We start from the raw sequence: 22,770 nt of genomic DNA, 5'->3' as shown, positions 1-22,770 counted from the left end.
CTCAACCTTTTCCCCCCCATCGTGACACACCTGACAGGCCACGCTGTGACACACTGCTCATTACAATTCACGGCGGAAATAAAAAGTAAAGGTCCGGTAATTATTTTCATTGTTTATGGCACAAGGAAAAGATACGTATTCTGTCTGAACAGAAATTGCATAAATAGTAAACATCCCACACCAAAACAGCACCAATTTCCAGCACTTAAACAGTAACACAGAAAATATTATACCAGGCCTTAAGACACCAACATCTATTAGGAAAATGGACCAAGTCAGGCTGCTATACAGCCCTACACAGAAACTACACGCCAGCAGAAAACCTCATGTGCTGACCCTCATCTAACAGAATAAAGAGACCAAAACACATAACTAGAAGCATGCAGAAAAAACTGAATTGGAAACTACAACAAGCCAATCTCTGTATGCAGTGTAATAAAGAAAAAAGAAACATCACCCATCCTTATAAAACAAAATCAAGAAATATAAAATCAGTAGCAGTAAAACCATACTAACAAAAAGAACAGATTATTTCGAAACAGCTGATGAGTGGAATATCCAATAATTAAAAACTCATAAAAGTTTTCTAGATACCAATAAAATATTTCAAAATAGCAAAGACCCAGTAATGAAAAGACCCAGTAATGAAAAATAAGGATACAAAAAGTATTTTGTTCTGCATACCTGGGAACAATTGATGTCCTAAGATTGTTTTGAATTAGCAGGAGGAGGGGTGGTTTGCTTGGAACTTTCTCCTCTGTCACATACCAGCGCTCTCTCTCACACTGGCTCTCAATTACACACCTAAACACATGCTTCTTCTCTCACTTATATAGGCTCTTAATTACACATTTACACACATGCTGTCTATCTTCACGCTTACACACACAGGCTTTCAATCACACACATACATGCTGTCTCACACAGACTCATTAACATGCTTACAAACATGCTCTCTCATTTACACACAGGCTCTCAATCACATACTCACATGCTCCCTCACCTAAACCAGCTCTCAATCACACACACACACACACACGCTCTCTCTTACTTATATACACAGGCTTAATCATACATGCACATGATCTCTCACACACAAAGGATCTCAATCATACACACATACTCTTTCACACAAACTGGTTTTCAATCAAACTTACACATACAGGTTCCCAATCGTAAACTTACATTCATGCTCTCTCTCTCTCACAGGCAGGCTCTCAATCACAGACATAGATGCTATCTCACTCACACACATACACACACAGGATCTCAAACACATGCTTGCTTATTCACTCTCCACCCCCCTCTCCGGAACTAGCGGTAGCAGCAGCCTCCTCCCAACCCTAGCCTCCTTTATTTTCAGCCCTCGTGGAGAAAGGAGTCCCGGCCGCGGGGATTGATGTCCTTCATTTGTCTTCGAGCCACGCTGCTCATTCCTCAGGCCGCACCTCTCTTCTGTTCTTCAGGCTGAAGCTAACCACACTAGCATGGTCTTCTTCCCGCGTACGCACCCGCTGCTCACCACTTCCTCTTCCGGGCCACGGGGGGGAGGGGGGGGAAGAAGGAAGAAGAGAGCATGCCAGTGCAGCTGACTCCAGCTGTTCTGCCTCGTTCCGCCCGGGTGGAGGAGGACAGGGGAGCAGATGGGTCAGCGGGGGACCATGAAGTGTAGCGACACACCTGCGTGCTCTTGGTGACACACGGTGGTTGAGAAACACTGCTCTAGAAGATAGAGGGATTTTTTTTTTATATAGAAATTGGGCATTCAATAGTAGCTTAGTATACATGAAGCAGGAAGAGAGTGAGGAGTAGGTACTTATGGGGAGGATTGTCTGAGTTCCTTGTTTTAGGTTTACCTAGTTAGCTCTCTAAATAGACCTTGTCCTAGTAGGAGTTCAATGTTGCTTATTTGTTCCATTATGGTAGTAAAACGGGCGAGGGGCCAGTAGTTAGTTATAATCACTTTAGCTGCTTGCACTTCATGCGCGCACGAAGGAGCGCATAAAGGGGCAAGCTCCTTCATGTGCTCACCAAATGGTAGGATGCTGGCTGCCCAATCAAGAAAGTAAACAAATGGCATCAACCCTCAACAACATAGCCATGGAACTACAAGAAGCTCAGGAGGGGAGGGAGGGAGATGCAAAAAGTATGCTACAGCTTAATTATGCATCTCTTTCAGTGAGGTAGGAACGGAGTTACTGCCATGATCTGGTCCCAGGTGGGGATTCTCTTACTCTGAAGCAGAACTGGACATGGAGGAGCCACCGTGGTGTTTCATAACCCATGAAGAGCTGCTACCCTCAGGCCTTAGCCCAGGTGGTGTTCTGCTGCTGCCACTTCTCTACCTAGGACAGAGACTACAGTAGTTGCCTGCTCAGTTGAAAAAAAAAGTAGAGAGGTAAGGAAGCAGAAAGGACAAAATAAAAATAGATGAGATAACTAAGAAAAATGAGTAGTAAAAAAAAAAAAAAAATTTATTGGGGCTCCTAAGGTTTTTGAAAAAATATTCCAGACCTTACCATGTCTGTGGTAGGTAGACTGGGTGTGGCGTGCCTCTGTGTTTAGTGGATATCCTTCATATATAGATGTACTAGCCGTTAAGCCCGTAACAACGGGCTACATTTAAAAAAATGTTTTCGGTCCATTTCCTTCCCACTCCCTCCCCCTCATTCTCCCTCCCTCTCCCCACCCTCCCTCCCCTCTATTCTCCCTCCCTCTCACCTCATCCACAACCAATAACGGGGGCTGTCCGTCCCTCCCTCCCTCCCTCGTGCTGCCGCCACCGCTACTGCTCCTCATAAGAACATAAGAAAATGCCATACTGGGTCAGACCAAGGGTCCATCAAGCCCAGCATCCTGTTTCCAACAGTGGTCAATCCAGGCCATAAGAACCTGGCAAGTACCCAAAAACTAAGTCTATTCCATGTTACCATTGCTAATGGCAGTGGCTATTCTCTAAGTGAACTTAATAGCAGGTAATGGACTTCTCCTCCAAGAACTTATCCAATCCTTTTTTAAACACAGCTATACTAACTGCACTAACCACATCCTCTGGCAACAAATTCCAGAGTTTAATTGTGCGTTGAGTAAAAAAGAACTTTCTCCGATTAGTTTTAAATATGCCCCATGCTAACTTCATGGAGTACCCCCTAGTCTTTCTACTATCCAAAAGAGTAAATAACCGATTCACATCTATCCGTTCTAGACCTCTCATGATTTTAAACACCTCTATCATATTCCCCCCTCAGTCGTCTCTTCTCCAAGCTGAAAAGTCCTAACCTCTTTAGTCTTTCCTCATAGGGGAGCTATTCCATTCCCCTTATCCCGCTCGTCGTCACCGCTGCCGCTCCTAGCGACCCAGTGCCATTTTTTTTCCGGACACTCTGGCCGACGTGCTCGCCCGCGCATGCGCGGTAGAGCTACTCTCTACTGCACATTTGCGGCACGTCGGTCAGGGCTCCCTTATCTAGTAGATGTGTATAGGTAACATCTTGGAAGGGCCCCAACCAATTGCATGAATTGGGGGGGGGGGGGGGGGGGAGGCAACAGCTCAGAAAGTTTGCTAACCTCTGACTTAGTATATTATGTTCAGTTCTAGATGCCATATTTCAGAAAGGACAGAAATAGGCTAGTCAGTTCAGAGAAATATAGCAACATGACAGCAGAAAAAGACTGTATGGATTAAGGCTTACCATTCATCCAACTAATTTAGTTTTACAATTCCTATCACTTCTTTGAAGAGATCCCCTGCATTTATCACATGCATTCATGAATTCAGATTCCATTTTTGACTCCACCACCTCCACTAGGAGGCCTTTCCATGCATCCACTACCCTCCACTACCCTCTGTAAAGAAATATTTTCTAAGATTATTCCTGAGTCTACCCCCTTTCACCATCATCCCATGACCCCTCGTTCTAGAGCCTTTCCATTGAAAGAGACTCACCTCCTCTGCATGGAAGCCTTTGAGATATTTAAAATGTCTATTATCTCTCACCTACCTTTCCTCTAGGGTGTACATGTTTAGATATTTCAGTCTATCTCCAAACACTTTAGAATGAAGACCACAGACCATTTTAGTCGTCATCCTCTGGACAGACTCCAACTGGTTTATACAGAAATCGTACACAATATTTCAAGTGAGGTCTCACCAAGGAGCTGTACAGGGGCAATATCACCTCCTTTTTTCTGCTGACCATTCTTCTCTCTATGCAGCCAAGCAGCTTTCTGGCTTTTACAGTCATATTATCCACCTGTTTGGCCACCTTAAGACCAAATACAAATACCCCCAGATCCCACTCTTCCTTTGTGCTTAGAAGAATTTCTCCTCTAATACAATACCTTTCCCTTGGATTTTTGCATTTTTTAGCATTAAATTTTAGCTGCTAGACCTTAGAACATTCCTCGAACTTTGCTAGATCCCTCCTGTTTTCCACACCTTCCTGGCTGTCCATCCTGTTACAGATTTTGTATCATTAGCAAAAAGGCAAATCTTTCCTAACAATGCTTCCGTTATGTTGCTCATAAAAAATGTTGAAAAGAACCAGTGCAAGGTCCAATTCCTCAAGCACACTGCTAGTTAACACCCCCCGCCTCAGAGTAAACTCCATTTATCACTACCCTTTGTTGCCTCCCACTCAGCCATTTTAGGTGCCATACCAAAAAGGTGCTCAATTTATTTATAAGTCACTTATGTGGAACTGTGTCAAAGGCCTTACTGAAACCCAAGCACACTATTTTTATTTGATCCTGATACTTCAAAACAGGTTACATTCATGTACTGTAGATATTTAAGAACAAAGATTTTGTATCTGCATATCTGTGGCACTCGTGGCTTATGTTAACACCCCATCACCACCTTCCCAAATCTGAATTTTTATGAAGTATGAAACACAAATACAGATGCATTACAGTACCATCTGGACAGAAGGGCAACAGCATTTCCGGTGCCACAGGGATTCTTTTACAGATAAAAAAATGAAATCCCCATGTGCACTTTACAGGGCTGCCTTCACCCTACCCCTGGCACAGGGAAACATACACATGCGTGAAGAGTGCGTATGCTCATCTATACATGGTGCAGTGGGGAAGAAATTTTCACAGGCATTTACCTGTGGAAGTGCCTCTGAAATATATACATTCTCATTTGATCCAACTCTCTGGTCACCAAATCAAAGAAATTGATCAGATTTGTCTGTCAAGATCCACCTCTGGTAAATTCATACTGCTTCGGATCTTGCAATCCATTAGATTACAGAAAGTGCACCATCCTCCGTTTAGTAGCAGTTCCATAAATTTGCTCACCACAGAGGTCAGACTAACCAGTCTGTAATTCCCAGACCTCCTTACTTCCACTTTTATGACTAGGAACCACATCTGCCTGACTCCAGTCCTCTGGAACTACTAGAGACTCTAAAGCAGCACTAAAAAAGTCAGCTAGTGGAGCTGTCAGGACTAGTCTAATTTCCCTAATACCTATGCATATATCCTATCCAGCCCCATCGCCTTATCTACTTTAAGTTTAGTTAGCTCCTCAGAGACACTTTTCTGAAAATCGATTAAGTTTACCTTACTTCCAATTTTATTTGTGTCTGTTTTATGTAGTGTTGCTCCTGGCCCTTCCAGAAGAAAAACAGGAGAGGGTGGTGGATGCCTAGAATGCCCTTCCGGAGGAAGTGGTGAAGATAAAAATTGTGAAGTATTTCAAAGGGGCATGGGATAAACACTGTGGATCCATAAAGACTAGAGGATGGGAATGAAGAGTAGAGCCATGGGGGTGACTTGCTGGAATGGTGGCTACTACCCTTACTCAATAAGCCTTCACATGGTTAATGCACCTCCAAACACTGCTCTCTGCTTCAACGGCAAGGAGAAATGTGGAAAAGAGGATTTGCATTCAGACAACAACCAACAAGGACTGAACTACACAGAATGGGTAAACAAATAAGCATGGGGGTAGCTTGCTTACTGCAGTTACTACCCTAAACCAATTAAGCCTGATACTTCACTTTGAATGCATATACAGCGTTGCTCTACTTCAACGGCAGGGGGAAATGTGGAAAAGAGGATTTACATTCAGACATCCAACAAGGCATTCATCTGTACAGTCGGGGTAAACAAGCAAGCATTGGGGTAACTTGCTTGATGCAGCAGTTACTACCCTTAACCATTAAGCCTTATGATTCACCTTTAATGCAACTCCAACATTAATTACTCTCTGCATCAACGGCAGGAGGTGGCAGGAAATTCGAATCAAACAATTACCAACAAGGGCCCCGAAACTGGTTGTTGGTGAAACAGATAAGTATGGGAAAATAAGTGTGGGAGCTTGCTGGGCAGACTAGATAGGCAGTTTGGTCTTTTTCTGCCGTCATTTCTTTGTATCTATGTAAGAAATATTTAAGCAATTTCACTTTTTCCTCATCAGTCTCTACATATTCCTGTCCATCTCCAAGTCTCACAATGGGACATTTGCAATTCCTTGTATCACTAACATATCTAAAAATAAATTTAAAAAAAAGTATTTTCCCCCCATCTTACCATATTTGCTATTTTGTCATCCATTTGAATTTTTGCATTCCTGAATACTTTCCCAGCTTCTCCTGGGGCTTGATTTTCAAAAGCATTTACATGAGTAAATGCACTTTACTCATGTAAATGGACTTTTGAAAATTGCTACAATATATGCCATTGAATTGTCAATAGGTTTTAATCACGTTAAGTGCACTTAACTCAGGAAACGGGCTTCTGAAAATTTCTACAATAGTATGTTACATTTGCATACATAACTCCTTTGAAACTTCACCTGTTAGCTTTTCCATGTTGTCACCACCTTCCTTCTTTTTGCAAACTTTTAGTTTATGAATGTTAATTTTTTTCTCCCCTACCTTTTCAAAAACTTTAGAAAACCATAGCAGCCTCTATTTACTAACAAAATTGTTAGCTGCCTTTTTATCTCTTTAAATTTTGCTCACTGCTCTTCTACTTTCAATGGGGTTCATAGATAGATAAACAAAGTTGTGTAGTGCACCAAAAAAAAAAAAAAAAAGTAAGACTAAAGAACTTAACTATACATACCATACAGAAGATGAGAGATTATTATTTGAAAGGTAATAATGCACAAGAAGAAAATCTGTGTGTCAATGGGGAAAAAAAAAAGTTGTTGAACTAGGCTATCATGGTATGAAGCTCCAAAGAGGATAGACTCAACTGTTTAGAAATATTTCACACAAAGTATGGTGGATGCTTAGAATGCCCTCCCAGGTGTGGTGATGGAAACAAAAAACAACACACAGTAGTGTAATTCAAAAAAACATGAGATAAACAGATTAATCCTGAAGCCAAGAGAACTTCTGCTTGATTACAACACTAAGCAGCAGAGATACTCTTTGCTTTCTTGGAGGCCTAATGCAATCGTAATCAAAAAGTAGCGGTTACAACCCAAAACAGCAATGGTATAATGGTAATTTGGCTTCCTGGTTATAATCCAAACTGCAATGAGCCTGCAGAGGCTCTGAAACAGCATCTCTAACCTTGATGGCGTGGGGCTTATTACAAGCCTTGATATAACAGAGGAACCCTGGAGACAAAACAGAGAAGGGACCCTGGGAAGTGGCTTAATAAGAAAAAGCTGAAAATGGCAAGACCAGAGATGGCCTACTAGCAGAGGTGGAAGTGGCCATCATAATGGCAGATTTTCGGCATACATGGGACAGACACAGAGGACAGTAATAAAACAAAAAAAAATAGTAAAAAAAAATAAAAACAGAGGGCAGTAGCCACAGAGGCATTCACGGAGCGGGATGCCAGTGGCCAGTGGTAGGTGTCCACCTTCACAGAGCGGAAGGATGAAGGGCAGCCATCTCCCAATTAAAAAAAAAAAAAAAAAGAAAAAGAAAACAGGGATGGGTTCATGGGCTATAGGTATTACCAATTATTAGGCTTTTCAATATTTGATGATAGTTAATGTGACTTTCAAGGCATACTTCACTTTCAATGCATATCCAGCATAGCTCCCTGCTTCAACGACAGGGGAGAAGAAAAACTAATACTTCACACACATCCAGCATTGCCCTCTGCTTCATGGCAGAGAGCTATGCTGCCGCTTACCCAACTAATCAAACTTAATATTTCACTTGGAAGCAGCTCCATCACTGCTCTCTACATTAATAGTGGGGGTGAAAGGGAATTAGAACATAAGGTTACTAAGAGCCAAGAGAAACAGATAAGTATGAGAAAAATTAAGTGTGAAGCTTGCTGGGCAGACTGGATGGACCGACTGGTCTTCTTCTGCCGTCATTTCTATGTTTCTATATAATAAGAAGAGGGTAAAAGACATAAGGGGTCTGAGAAGATGGTGCATATAAATTCTTATATACAACCTATATACCTAAAGCAGAAAAACCTCAATTGGATAGACCAGAAGAGCCATTTTGATCTTTACCTGCTGTCATTTACTAGGTTACTATGCTTTTGATTCTTCAAATAGGAAGTATCCCATAAGTTTTGATATACTAAAGGATTTGGTGCATTTAACCCATACTTAAATGCAGATTTTTTAAAATCAAGTTTATATAACACATGAAAAATTTAACATTATAGTACGGTAGTATCTAAAATGTTTTTAGTCATTGATTTATAGCCACCCTTACTGTGAATCTGCAGCATATTTACAATTAAAAAAAAAAAAGAAGGACGAGCAAGAATGAAAAGTAAAACAGTTTCAATATGTTTAAACTGAACATGAGAAATAATGCAAGTCATTAATAAAATAACTAGTAAACAAAATAGCTTAGTTCCATGCTAGCTTGACTCTATATTTAGTTGTTGCACTTACAGTTTTCAGTTGTAGGCAAGTGCATTGCTATGTTGCTATTCCTTCTACAATCCATGTAATTACTAAAGCTGTTAATTCTTTAAAGCAAGAAATAAAAGGTCTAACAAGTTGTAGGAGATACCATTTTATTAGACTAACACCACATTTACACTTTCTTCATTAGGTCTGCAAAGAAACTGATGAAGGAACTCTCAAAATCTTGTCACAAAATGTATTTAGTCTCATAAAATGGTATGACTTATAAATGTGCTTGTTGACCTTTATCTGTATATATCCAAGTGGACTAACAGTAATCACACTGTAGCAGGACATTTAATCCCCTCCATTTTGGCAATGATTGTAATACTGTCCCGCTAATGGGGTTGGATGGCACAGCAAATACACTAAGAGAAACAAGCAACACAAACTGTATACAATACAAAGATAAAACAGTCTTAAATAGCAACCTCCGTGTTGCAAATACAGGTCAAATCAGAACTGTATTTTTTTTTTTAATTTATCCACATATATAGTTTTCATCTTACTTCAACTGCTTATTCTACAATGAAATGAATTTTGACAGTTTTAACTTGAGCTGTTACAATACTCCCAATAACTATTTATGGATTCCCAAGTAGTTATGTTTTTTTGAAGACAATTGGGACGTTACATCAAGATCGTGGATTTGGGAATGAGATTTATTTTTGGGACTGAATTTCACTGTTGAGAGATTACAGTTCTTTGAACACTGGATTAGTGACCATTTCTATAAACTCTGGAACAGCCTACTGATGGGGATTGAGATATGTGACCTGTCTTTAAACATTTAAGAAACAATTAAATACTTTATTCTTTGAGCAAGCCTATTATTAGAAGTTTTAGTTTAAGTCACGTTTCATCACTTATTTAATGATGCTTTAATTATTGCCCATTTCTCATGTTCTATTTTTATCCTATGTGATGTTGCAAATGCAGCAATTGCCCTGCTTTATTTATTTTAGATGCAATGCTTAGTTGGTCTTTAAGATCATGAGAGGTCTTGAACGAGTAGATGTGATTCGGTTGTTTACACTTTCGAATAATAGAAGGACTAGGGGGCATTCCATGAAGTTAGCAAGTAGCACATTTAAGATTAATCGGAGAAAATTCTTTCACTCAACGCACAATAAAGCTCTAGAATTTGTTGCTAGAGGATGTGGTTAGTGCAGTTAGTGTAGCTGGGTTCAAAAAAGGTTTGGATAAGTTCTTGGAGGAGAAGTCCATTAATGGCTATTAATCAAGTTTACTTAGGGAATAGCCACTGCTATTAATTGCATCAGTAGCATGGGATCTTCTTAGTGTTTGGGTAATTGCCAGGTTCTTGTGGCCTGGTTTTGGCCTTTGTTGGCAACAGGATGCTTGGCTTGATGGACCCTTGGTCTAACCCAGCATGGCAGTTTATGTTCTTATGGTATTTTGATTCTATTTAGGATTTTATTTCTTGGGTTATGTCTTGCATTATGCTTCTCATTTTAAACTATGTTTATTAATATTTGCGAGCCACCTTGTGCGGCATACAAATAAGTTTAACCATAAACTAAGTGATCTTACTTTGCAAGGTTGCGGTTTATTTTGACTAATGACGTCACTCTTAAGAGGTTTTTTTTCAGAAGTTCAACTTTTTAAAGTCTAGCAATTTAGAAAAATTAAAAAAAAGTCAAAAGGCAATTGCTCTTAGAAGATTGCAGCAAATGACAAGGGTGGGAAATATCTTTCAGCAGAGTTATTTTGCTTGATAACTCCGTCTGAAGCCTTAAAGTTTAGTTTCAATTGATAGATTCTTTTGAAAACATTTTGTTGAGTAAAGCTCTTTTCAAGTCATTTTCACTTTTGTTATTGATTAATGTACTCCCTTACATAGATTATGGAAAGCATACAATACACAATTAATAAGTATGTTACATTCCATAGTACAGTCGAGAATTTACTTACACACACTCACTCAGAAGTGCAGCACCAAAACCGAAAGGAAAAACAAAAGTTGTAAGAAGCTGACTACTTTATAATCAAGCTGGCAGGTGTCATAAAGCCTAAAGTACTAAGAGTCTTTTACAGGCATGAATATCCACACTTAATCCTGGATTACACAACTACTAAACCATAATTTTTTTAAATAACTAAAAGCACAACCTTGCAGCCATCTGAAACTTTGTAAGCACCCATATGCAATGTAGTATAGCCCTCCACCTGGTCGGTCAACACAGAGACAATCTCACCAATGCCATCACACACTGGATGAACCAAATGCCCAAGATATTTCTAATAAATGAGCCAAACCTGGCTGCTTCTAGGAAAACAGAGAAATTGGACATTTTTATCATAACCATCTTGAGGGGAAAAAAAAAAAAGCTTAGGCAGTTTAAGTTTACTTGCCACTATAAGGGGCATATGAAATTTTAAGAGAGCACGGTGAAAACCCTGCCTGTAACTTAGCAACATATGCCCTGACTTATTCTGCCATCAGCCTGAATGTGCTCAACGAGAAAGCATGGGGGCATAAGAATACCTTTACAGACTGGCGAACTAGGGCTCTTCCTCTCCGGTGAGCTTCGGTGTTCGGGAGATCTCCGCTGGTGCCAAGTTCTCCCCGTGCCGCCAGAGGGGGGAGGCGCAGCATCTGTCGTCCATAGAGGAATAGGAGAGGTGCACGGCGAAGACACGCTGCCCACCAGCTGCTGGTTCACGGAGGGCTGATGGAGAAGGTGTTGCTGCTGTGCGCGCGGAGGACTACCGCGCGCCCCACTGCAGCTGCGCGTGGGACTGCCGCGCACGGAGGGCGCTGTGCCCGTTTGCGTGCCCACCGTGGGACTGCCGCGCGAGGAAGAGGCGGCCGACTGCGGCTGCGCGCCGCCGTTAGCCGAGCTGCCGCGTGTCGGACTGGAGCTGCGCGAGGAGCTGCGCGCGGCGCCAGCGGACACCGTGGAGGAGCTGTTGCCGCCGCCGTTATTGAGCCGCGCGGCGTTGCCGTATTGTTGTTGCTGCTGGAGCTGCTGCTGTTTGAGCTGAAACGGTACCGTTGCTCTCATGGGCTGCAAGCGGCTCCCCGCCCCCACTCCCGCGGTTCCGCCGCTTCCCGCCGCCCCGAGTCCGGGGCTGCCGACTCCGATGGAGGCAGTAGCCGGAGTCGGTGACCCATTCTTTCTTACTCGTTGAGACATGCTAGCTTTTTCCTAGCCTCCAGGAAAGCGGCTACGTCCCAAGAAGTCCCCCGTCCCGGACGTGGCAACACGCGCAAGTTACAACCAGAGACCACAGGCAGCGTCCGAACCCGACTCTCGAACTCGGTGACCCACTCCCGGGTGCACGACACTTCCAGCCTCTGCCATCCGCCAGCTCCGCTCTTCAACAATAGTGCCCTAGTCGCACGCCCTCCGAAGACTCCCATTGGCGTGACGTCAGAATCCTCCTGAAGAGCGTCCGCACTTATTGGCTGCAAACTGGGACTGAATAGGGCTCTGAGGGAGAGGAGAAGTTCTTAAAGCAACAGTAGGCACCCGGGAACTGAAAAGAGGCCTCCCAGTGTACATGCAACTTGGAGTCAACGGGTCGTCTTGCAGAGCCGGTCTGGGAAGAGTACCTATAATCTCACTTACCACTTTACTATTGAAAACAAAGGCAGAATTTTAGTATAGCTTCTTGCCATGGAGATAGAGTCAGATGGTGATACTACTAGGTGCCTATATTAATTCTTACAGGTTATTAGTTTAGATAGCGTACTGCTGGGTTGTTAAACCAGCATGTGGTAATTGGTATGGCTTGCAGCTATAGTATTTATAAACCGGGAAAAAAAAAACCCTCTCAGGTAATTTGCAGGTCTATAGAGCTGATTGCATTTTTATGCCAGCAGATGGAGACAACTTTTCTGAAGATTCTGGACCCAAAGACTTTCCTTGCCAGGCCTTGGAACTTTTTGGCTACAGCAGATGAAAACGTAATTGTGAGGGACCTAGTACTGCTACATCTAAAAACAAGAATTGCCATGCTGGGTCAGCCTAAGATGCATCAAGCCCAGCATCCTGTCTCTAACCATGGCCAATCCAGGACCTGGGTAAATCCCATATTGTAGATCTAATTTCTGTTATTCACTTGCAGGGATAACAATAGCTTTCTTTACTCAACCTGGCTAATAATGGGGGGAAATTTTTCTATGCAGAAAATGTGTTATCAATTCCATGTAGTTACTTTATATTGAACTTATGATCATGATTTTTTTCATCCTTAGTTGTAACTAAAACAATGCAAAGGATGGCCCACGTTTTCATGGACCATAACTGGAAACCCCACCAACCCTAAGGACCAAAACTTATCCAAATCATCCTCCTTTTTAGATCACTGTATCAGCTTCCAAACACAAATCCACCTCCTCTTTAATTATGAATAAATATAATTTGTGAGACCTTCATATTCATAGCTGCTCCTTTCACTATATTTTCAGTGTTGCGGTCATTACATGTATAATCATTGGTCTCTTTTTTTTTTTTTTTTTAATTCATTAAAAAATATTTAACTTGACACTGGGTCTGCTGCTCAACAGTATCTTCATATACCGGCATCCTCACCTATTATTCAAACATCTTATTGCCCCAACGTGCAGCCATAAAATTAACACTCCATACAGAAACTATATGCTAGCAGAATCCCTCACTTCAATCACACATGCAGAACACAGACAAAACCTCACCAAATGCAAAACAAGGGAGCACAAATTAGAAATAGAAACGTGCATATAAAAACTAAATTGGAAATCGTTCTTTCAGGAGATAGACTTCCCACAGCTGTCTCAAGTTGAAAAAATGAGTTTGGAAGCTCCTACTCAAGATGCGGAAGTATGGACAGTTATAAAAAAGTAAAAATTGGGAAAATCATCGGGACCTGATGGGCTTGGGCCTGAATTTTATAAAATGTGGGGGGGAATGACATAATTCCAGCCCTGTGGGAATGGTTTACATCAGCACAGGCAGTAGGACATCTGGAAGCTGGACATAACTTAATATTTGTGGTTTTGATTCCGAAGCTAGGCAAGGATCCCATGAATCCAGAATCCTACAGAACTATATCTTTATTAAATCAAGATATTATGATCTTGGCTGCTGTACTAGCATGTAGAGTAAATCAAGTCATTCAATCTCTTGTCTATGCTGACTGTTGCGCTGGAGGTGGACCCTTGGCCTGGCGCAGGTTTGGTACGGCCCTCTGAGGGTTCCTAGAGGGCACCTGCCGCCAGGAGATGGAGCACACAAGGAGACAGAGGCTAGCTGGAACTTCACCAATAATAGTCTGGGGGCTCCATGGGTTGAGCCCTTGGATTCCTGGACCACCTGGTCTTAGGTGGGCCTCTGAGGGTCTCCCGGAGCGGTAGTGGAGCGGTGTGCCCACCAAGAGCAAGGGTGCGCGGCTAGTGGAGAACAGATGAGCTAGACCAGAACAGAGTGTACCGGAGAACACTGGATCGAGACAGGAACTGAAGGTCCTCCAGTCAGGATAAGCAGTGCCTAGTGGTCTAGCTTGTGGAAGGCCACGGGCAGTGTCAGAGCAGGCAGACCTGGTGGTCACAGGAGAAGCAAAGAGAGTGTCCAAATGGAGTGCAAGGGTCAAAGCCAGTGTATCCGTCCAAGGATGGTCAGCCAAAGCAAAGGTCAGTTCCAGGTATCAGTCCGAGCGTGGTCAGTAGCAAGCAGAGGTCAGTTTCAGGCAGCAGTCCAAACGTGGTCAGATGCGAGCTAAGGTCAGTACCATGTATCAGTCCAAGAAGGTACAACCTGGGTAGCGGAATGTGGAACAGGAAACAGGAACAGATGCTGGAACACAGGAAGGACCACGGGAACACAGGAGCACTGGAAGACACAGGAACACTGAAACAAGCACAGGAACAAGGAACGCAGGAACACTGGAACAAGCACAGGAACAAGGAACACAGGGACACAGGACGGCAACTTGCTTCACACAAGTGTGATGACCCGTTTGCCAAGGCAAGGTACTGAGGGAAGGCCCTCGCCTTATATAGGATGCTTACGTGATGGCATCAGGGGGCGTCTGTACTGAAGTTCCCGCCCTGGGCCCTTTAAATGAGGGAGCACCAGCCGTGCGCGCACCTAGGGGCGGGGCCGAGGACGCGGAGCCCATGCGGGAGCTTCGCTGAGAGGCCTGCGACAACGGAGGCGTTCGGGATAGGCGCTGGGGACGCCGAGAGCTGGCAGATGCTGCTGGGGAGGACGGAATGGAGCCCATGGAGAGGAGCCTGAGGTGATCAGGCCTGGTCACAGCACTAGTGCGGCTGGGATATGCAACACTGACCAGACAGCATTCATTTCAGGTAGATATTCTTATCTCTTGAAGGCATTATTAGCACTATATTCCAGCAAAAATCAGCCTTCTACCACATTGAATGGCCTTTTATGTGGTGGGTTTTGAAACAGTTTAACGTTTGGCAGTCTGCTGGCTGCTCCAGAAGACTGCCGCACTCACCTTCCTGGCTGGGCCCCCGCTGGTATGTGACACATCTGACACCAGCAGCCCTCCATGCGGCAAGACGCAGCCCATCAGTATGGCCCGACCAGCCATGTCTCTTCATGGACGCCTTCAGCACACATGGACAGATACTGCCAGGCTCTGAGTGCCGCGCCTCTTGCCACTATTTAAAGGGACTGCAGCGGGAAATCCCCCACAGCCCCTGTTGGTGATGTCAGAAACCAGGCCCTATAAAAGGGCAATGCTCCATACACAACTCACCTTAGCAACAGGTCCAGCTATTTCCAGTAGTGCATGTTGCTTCTCAGTGTCCTGTCTTCGTTCCAGCCTTGTCTTCAGTCTTCGTCCAGCTGCCTTGGTCTTCGTCTTGCTGTCTTCAGATTGTCTTCATTGCAGTCCATCCGTGTTGCCCACCTTTTCTTGTCCTCGCCTGCCTGTCCTGCCTATCCATCCCTCCTTTTGTCCCTCGGTTGGATACCTGGTTTGACCTCTGCCTGTTCCTCTGATATGACTGACCACTACCTGCCTCCGACCATTGCCTGGACCTCAGATACAACTGACTACTCTCTACCTCTAACCATTGCCTGGACCTCTCATACCACCTGGCTGCTGCCTGCCTATGACCTTAGCTGACCAAGGACCTACTCTTCTGCCATCGGTAGAGACCACACCTAAGTCCTGCTGGCCCTGGCACCCAAAGACTCAACTCGAAGGGAATGAGGGTTGATATAGGTGAAAGTCCTGATGGGTCTCTGCCTCATCTGGGCCTGCCAGCCAATCCTGGATTTTGTTCGGTGGACCCCTGGCCGAGACGAGGTTGATGCTACCTCCAGGGGAAGGCTCCTGCAGGTCCTCGTCGTCAGAAGGTGGCTGTGGAGAGCAGATCCAACAGGAGCTTCACCTTTACCAGCCCTTGTTCCCCGCAGGTTGAGCCCTTGGGTACTGGGGCAGGCAGGACTTAGGCACGGGTCACTCAGGAATAACCCTCCCAGGAGAGAGGTGATGGAGCGAGGCCGGACGTACCAGAGGTCAGGGCAGGCAGCCGTCAAGGAGCGTCGGAAACAGGCAAATGGTCGAGGCAGGCGGCAATCAAGAAGCGTCGGGGACAGGCAGATGGTTGAGGCAAGCGGCAGACGAGTGGAATCCAAGGGCGAAGCAGGGGTCAGAGCCAGGGGATCAGTCCGAGAGGGCAAGGAGAGGACGGAAGCCAGGAGAAGGAATCAGGAACACAGGACCAGGAATCAGGTATCAGAATGCAGGAACCGAAAGCAGACAATGCACACTCTGGAGAGTAGGACCCGTTGCCGAGGCGAGGTCCCATGGACTGGGCCAGGGTTTAATAGGCCCTAAGTCCTGATGTCATCAGCGGGCCCACTGGTGCTTTTCCCGCCTCTGGCCCTTTAAGAGTTGGGGCGGATTGCGCGCGTGTGCGCCTGGCAGGGCCAGAGAGACGCAGGCGTCGGAGAAGATGCACTGGTCTGGTCGGGCCGAGAGGCCGCGCCGCGGACGACGTGGGAGGCCGGGTTCCCGGGGCCGGAGGTAGGGCTGCCAGTCGCGGTCTCCTGCAGCCGGTAAGCACAACACTGGGAACTTACAGAGCTCTTCCTCGCAGGTAGTGTCAATCCTGCCTCAGCCCAAGGGTCCACTGACACAACACAATTTTGGGGAACAATTCTTTCGGTGGGTAAAGGTCTGATAAAACTTTAGCTCAAATATTAATAAACGGATCCATATCTAACTTCTTTTCCTTGGAAAGGGGAACAAGACAGGGATGCCCCCTGCCCACATTGCTATACATGCTTACAATAGAACCGTTGGCCATTAAATTGCGCAGAATGACTAACTTTCAAGGTATACAGTTAAAAAGAAACTAAAATAAGTCTATTTACTGATGATATGCCACTCTTTATAGGAAATCCCACACTTAGCCTTGATGATATTGAAAATATAAAAGACTTTGGAACTTTTTCAGGGTTGAAGATCAATTACGGTAAGTCCATGGCATTTCCTTTAGATATAGGTTTACGAGGCAGATGGAAAGGGGCTTTTCCATTAAAATGGAATTTAGAAATTATGAATATTTGGGAATATGGCTTTTACATTCAGTTCAAGATATGTACAGGCTTGTCTATCCCTGATTTGCGAGAATACAATGTAGCATGTTTAATGCCATATGTTTAAGTATTGCATTCATGGACCCTTGGGCTGAGATAGGGTTGACGCAACCTGCAGGGAGGAGCTCTGCAGGTTCCCACCATTGGCAGGTGGGCCTAGACGAAGCAGAAGCCCAGCTCAAGCTTCACATTTACCAGCTCTCGTTTCCCTCGGGTTAAGCCTTTGGTGCCGGGGCCTGCATGTCTTAGGTGGAGGCCTCTGCTGATGGCAGAAAGATTCTTCAAAGGGTAGCTGGGTCCACGGAGAGAGAGGTCAGGCGTATCCTGAGGCAGGCAATGGTCAGTGGCAGGTGGCTGTCAAGCATTGTTAAGCCCGTCGATCGCAGACGACTGCGACCGCTGTTGCTCACCTCCTTCTATGCAGCTTTCACTCTGTGTGGAAGACTTGCGGCCTCCACCAGCTATCGCCGGCCTGCCTACCATTCCCGGGCCTCCCTGGACGCCGCGGATGCTGCCGACCGCCATCTTGCCCTTGGAATCCCTTAGGCACGCGCACAAGGGCCAGTCTTAAGCATGTCATGGCAGGAACCTCGGGGGTGTCCCCTCCGGATGACGTCATCCTTCCAGGACATTTAAGCCGGCTGGTCCTGCCTACCTACGACTTGGCAACGAGTTCCCTCATTGCTGAATCCGCTTCACTCACTACGGACTTCCCGTTCCAGTTCCTGCTCCTTTGGCGTGAGACACTCTGGGTACCCGCTCCTCGGGGGCCCTTCCTCGTCTCTGGCTATCCACTCCTCGTAGGGACTTTGCCTTGGACTACTGCTTGCCCCATTTCCCGGGGCTTCTCTTGGAACCTTCGCTACTGTGAGTACATCCGCTCTATGGACCACTGCCGTACCATCTCTAGTGTGGAACCCTCATCGGTGTACCCCACGCTGTGGGCCATTACCGCACCATCTCTAGTGAGGAACCCTCATCGGTGTACCCCACACTGCAGACCACTACGTGTCATCTCTAAGTGAGAAACCCTCATCGGTGTACCCCGCGCTGCAAACCACTACCGTGTCATCTCTTCTGAGCACCCTTCACTGGTGTGCCCTGCTCCACGGACCACTACCATATCATCTCTACTGAGGAGCCTCATCGGTGTACCCCGCTCCGCGGACCATTGCCGTATCTTCACTACAGAGGTATTCCCCTTGGGTATACCCCACTGTACAGACTGTCTTTCTCCTGCACTCCCCGCTTCATGGGCAGTGCCTCTCTATCTCTCTAATAAAGACTATTACACAGCTGTGTTTGACATCCGCTGAGACCTTGCTTCCCGACAGTGAGGCTCACAGGGCTCCTCTCTGTGGGCGGTACCATCTCTCACCTCAGCCCAGGGCCCACATACCTACAAATCCTAACAAGCGTATCTGAAGGCAAGCAGTGGGAAGTCCCGGCAGCAGTGCACAGGCTGCGTAGGTGGAGGCAGCACCAGCAGCAGCCTTCCCGCTGTGGAGGTGGCGGCAGCAGCGGCAGCAGCCCAGCTGCAAAGAGAGGATCCCGGGGGCAGCTCAGGGCTGCGAAGAAGAAGTCTGCGGGCAGCTCCTGCCGCAACTGCGAAGGACGGTGGCGGTAGCCACAGCCCAGGGGCAGCCCAGACCACACAGAGGAGTCCTGTGGTGTCGGCAGCGCGTTGAGTAGGTGAAGGGCCTGCTCGCGGGATGAGGTCCATGGGCAGGATCTTAACAACAAGGATGCTGGAATTGAAGAACTGAAGATAAGGAGACTGGAGATAGGGATGCAGGAACGAAGACAAGCTGGAGCAACAGAAACTACTTCCAGAGTTGGTGGACCTGCTGCTAAGGCAAAGAAATGGAAGTCAAGAGGACCTTTTATAGGCCTGAGTGTCTGATGCCATCCAAGGGTGCCTTGGGGCTTTTCCCACTGCGGACCCTTTAAATTTGCAGGAGTCCGGCACGCGTACACCTAAGGAGTATCAGAGATCACAGGAATGGCGACATCTGGTTGCACGTCAGCGGCGTCCTGCCATGCCTCAAGGAGACCAAGGCCAATGCCAGGGTAGGCTTGCGGGAGCCAGGAAATATAACATCAAGACTGGGTTTCCCTACATAATAAATATGATAGTGAGGAGTTGGAAGAGTGGATTTGGCCGTTCAAAAACATAAACTTACTACATCTCCCTAGGGCCTCTATTCGTGCCTTACACCTCAACACATACTGACTTTTTGCCTTTCCGAAAGCTGGAAATGATGGAGGGAGAGAGATCATAAATTGGTTAATGCTTCCCCTTTTTTTATTTTTTACTGGCAATAAAGATTTTCTTATGGGGCTTGATACATCAATATTTCATTCATAGGTGCAGAGGGGCTGTATTGTCTTGGACAACTGGTACACTCTGATTTGGGCTGTCTGAGCTCCTTTCAGCAGCTGCGATACCAATGGGAAATTCCAGCAAATAATTTTTTTGCATATTTATAAATTAGACATTATAGTTTAAAGATCTGTGAAGGAAATGTGGGTGCTGTTACTCTCTCAGATGATAAAGAGACTTTTATTGAAACTATTCCTGAGTTCAACAAGGTTGGCATATAGGTACAATTTCTGAACAAGCAACTTACACCATCTCACCTGGAAAACCGTCTCAAATCCAGAATTTGATTCACCTTTGGCATGGTCTGCAACCAGCCCATGGGTTGTGTAGGGCATGCAGCGGTGTAGGACTCTCCTAGAGTCTTCTTCATATTTCCAGTACCAAGACTTCGTCCTGTTCCAAGTCTATAGTCTGCTTCGCATTCAGTGTGGTCCGCGACCAGCCTACAGGCTGTGTAGGGTGCACTGTGGTGCAGGGCTCTATTCAAGTCTAAATCCTGAACCTGAACCTGTACCTGAGTCTTTGTTTAAGTTCCAATTCTTCTGTGCCAAGTCCTTCGTTTAGTCCTTGTCTTAAGAGTCATCTTCCGTCCTCGACCGTCATCTGTCCTGACACATTTGCCGTTCTCAAGTGGCAAGTCTGAAAGGGCTTTCAAGTGGCCAGAGAGCTACCCCAGAGACCAGCATTGCATTGTTGGGTCTCACTCTGTGTGTGCAGGTTCAGTGGAGGCCTGAGTGAGCTATGTTCCAAGTCCAAGCTACGTTTCAAGTCCAACCCGTGTCTGGATACACTCGCCTCCCACGGTGCACAACCTTGGAGCCTCACCCTGAGGTGAGTGAGGTGAGCCTCACTCTCTGAAGCAAGTGACCACATACCCACACTAACAAAGTAATATTATCTTCCTGGCATAATGATGAACTTCCCTCTTGGTGCTTGGAAAATTGCGATGCATCTGGTGGACCTAGGCTAGGAAGAGACAGATCTGGAGCTTCACCTATACCAACCCCTTTCCCCTTGGGTTGAGCCCTCAGGTTTCAGGGGGCTGGCAGGTATTAGACGAGAGTTTCTTCGGAAGTTGCAGGAGTGTATGTTTAGAGACAGGCTAGGATCCAAGGCAGATGGCGGACAAGAATGGTCAGTGTTCAGACTAAAGTTAATGACAGGCGGCAGGCAAGAAGGGTCAGAGTTCAAGCTAAGGTCTAATCCAGTAGTCCGTCTGAGGGCAGGTGAAGGAGGCAAGGAAAAGAACTGATACCGCAGGGCAGGAGGGAGGGCAGAGGCTGGATAAGACAGGCAAACTGGATTGGAGAGACAAGTGAGGCTGGGCTGGAGAGAGAAGGCAGGCTGGGCTGGAGAGACAAATTAGACACAGGACCAGAAACTCGGGACGAAGCAGCAACTCACACACGAGATGCAGGTGACCCATTGCTGAGGCGAAGAGAGGGTGTCTTGGGAAGCCTTTTATAGGCCTGTGGCAGTGATGTCATCCAGAGGTGCCATAGTCACTTTCCTGCCACAGGCCCTTTAAAGGAAAGAGAATCCACCTTGCACACTCCTAGGGGAGCCTCAGAGGAGTGCAGTGATGGTGGCATCCTGCTGTGGAGCAAGCATTTGGCAGTGTCCCATCGCAGCAGGGAGAGGCCGGCTGGTCAGTGGTGCGAGGTAAGTGCTGCGGCTCACGGGTAGGCCCTATGAGTTGCAAAACAAATAGGGTGTCTTCTTGGAGGATCAGAATATCTGCTAATACTAAATATTGATGGGGTATAAATGTAGATTGGAAGGGATGTATGTTGTGTGAGTGTAGAATAGTGGGGATTTATGACTAAAGTTAAAAGGGGGTGAGAAGCACTTATGATGCTGATTTTCATTTGTATATGCATGATGTTGTGTGCTGGTGTTACGTTTAACTTTATCTTATTTCAATTAAAATTATTAACAAAAGGAAAACTAAACTGGAAATCCCAAAAAGCCAGACTGTAATGCAACAATGCCCCCTGTCTCAATCCAATCCCCATCTTCTCCAGATGCTGCAGATCCTAGGCTTGGGCTAAGGCCACAGGTGCCTCCTCACACCAGACCTCCACCTTTTGCCCAGCACCTCCCTGACTGCCCCCATCTTTTCTACCCAGCATCCTTGACCCCCTTCCCCTGCCATTCACCCTCTTTCCACCATCTCCAATACCCTGTTCTCTACCCCAATCTATCCACATCCCCTGACCCTTTTTGCCCACTGTTCCTTTGACCCTCCCAACTCTGTCCACCATTCCGCTAACCCCTTTCTCACCATCCCCTTGAATCCCCCTATCCTTAACACCCTCTGCTCACCATCCATCTAACCCCACCTTCTGCCCAACATTCCCCTGAGCCCACCTCTCCTAAGCTCCTTACATTCTGCCCATCCCCCATCTTTCCAGCATCCCCACTCTCCCCCCTCCTCGCCTGTCATTCCTTCTTTCCCTGCCCAGCAGCATGAGTATCCACAATTCTCCCTCCTTCATACTCCAAGACAACAGTCCCTCCTTACCAGTGGTATCTCTCTCTTGGCCAGCCAGCCCAGTGTAAACGTGATGGCTGCAGGAATCAGGAGACTGGAGCAGAAGGAGGCAGCATTCTCTCCTTAGGACAGGCCAGTCTGACCTCTAGCAGCAGGAGACTGCCATTCTTCCAGGCCCGCCACCTAATGGCAAATAGAGGCAAAGACAGCGGTGGAGGCAGAGACAATGGCATAGTAGCGGCAAATGAAGGCAGAAGCACAAGTGGAAAATAGAGGAAGCAATTCCAAGCAAATTGAGCTGCCACTGCAAGCATCTCTCACATGTACTTTTTCTGTGAGAGCCAATCAAGGCCACTGGTTTAGGCTCTGCCTCTGAGACCTTTTCCTGCCATGGTTCAACCTCACATTACGGTGACCGGTTACTGTTGTAACAACACTGCACAAAAGGTCCAGAATC

General features: G+C 45.9%; 1 protein-coding gene and 1 long non-coding RNA gene across 2 annotated transcripts in view; one reads left to right on the top strand and one right to left on the bottom strand.

Moving 5' to 3' along the window:
• The window catches only part of FAM117B (family with sequence similarity 117 member B), a 511,577-nt gene extending 499,361 nt beyond the window's left edge, over window positions 1–12,216 (bottom strand). The window contains exon 1 of the mRNA XM_029606287.1: window positions 11,361–12,216. Coding sequence (XP_029462147.1) covers window positions 11,361–12,012 — 652 coding nt within the window. The 5' untranslated portion in view covers window positions 12,013–12,216. The remainder of the gene's footprint in view (window positions 1–11,360) is intronic.
• A 52-nt stretch (window positions 12,217–12,268) lies between these two features.
• On the top strand, window positions 12,269–13,256 carry LOC115093893. Its single transcript, XR_003857431.1, has 2 exons — window positions 12,269–12,527; window positions 12,702–13,256. It is a non-coding gene; the product is annotated as an uncharacterized LOC115093893 (long non-coding RNA).
• Window positions 13,257–22,770: the final 9,514 nt, after the last annotated feature.

The sequence above is a fragment of the Rhinatrema bivittatum genome, chromosome 6 (assembly GCF_901001135.1).
Source record: "Rhinatrema bivittatum chromosome 6, aRhiBiv1.1, whole genome shotgun sequence".
Taxonomy (NCBI): Eukaryota; Metazoa; Chordata; class Amphibia; order Gymnophiona; family Rhinatrematidae; genus Rhinatrema; species Rhinatrema bivittatum.
This window is presented reverse-complemented; position numbering and strand designations above follow the sequence as displayed.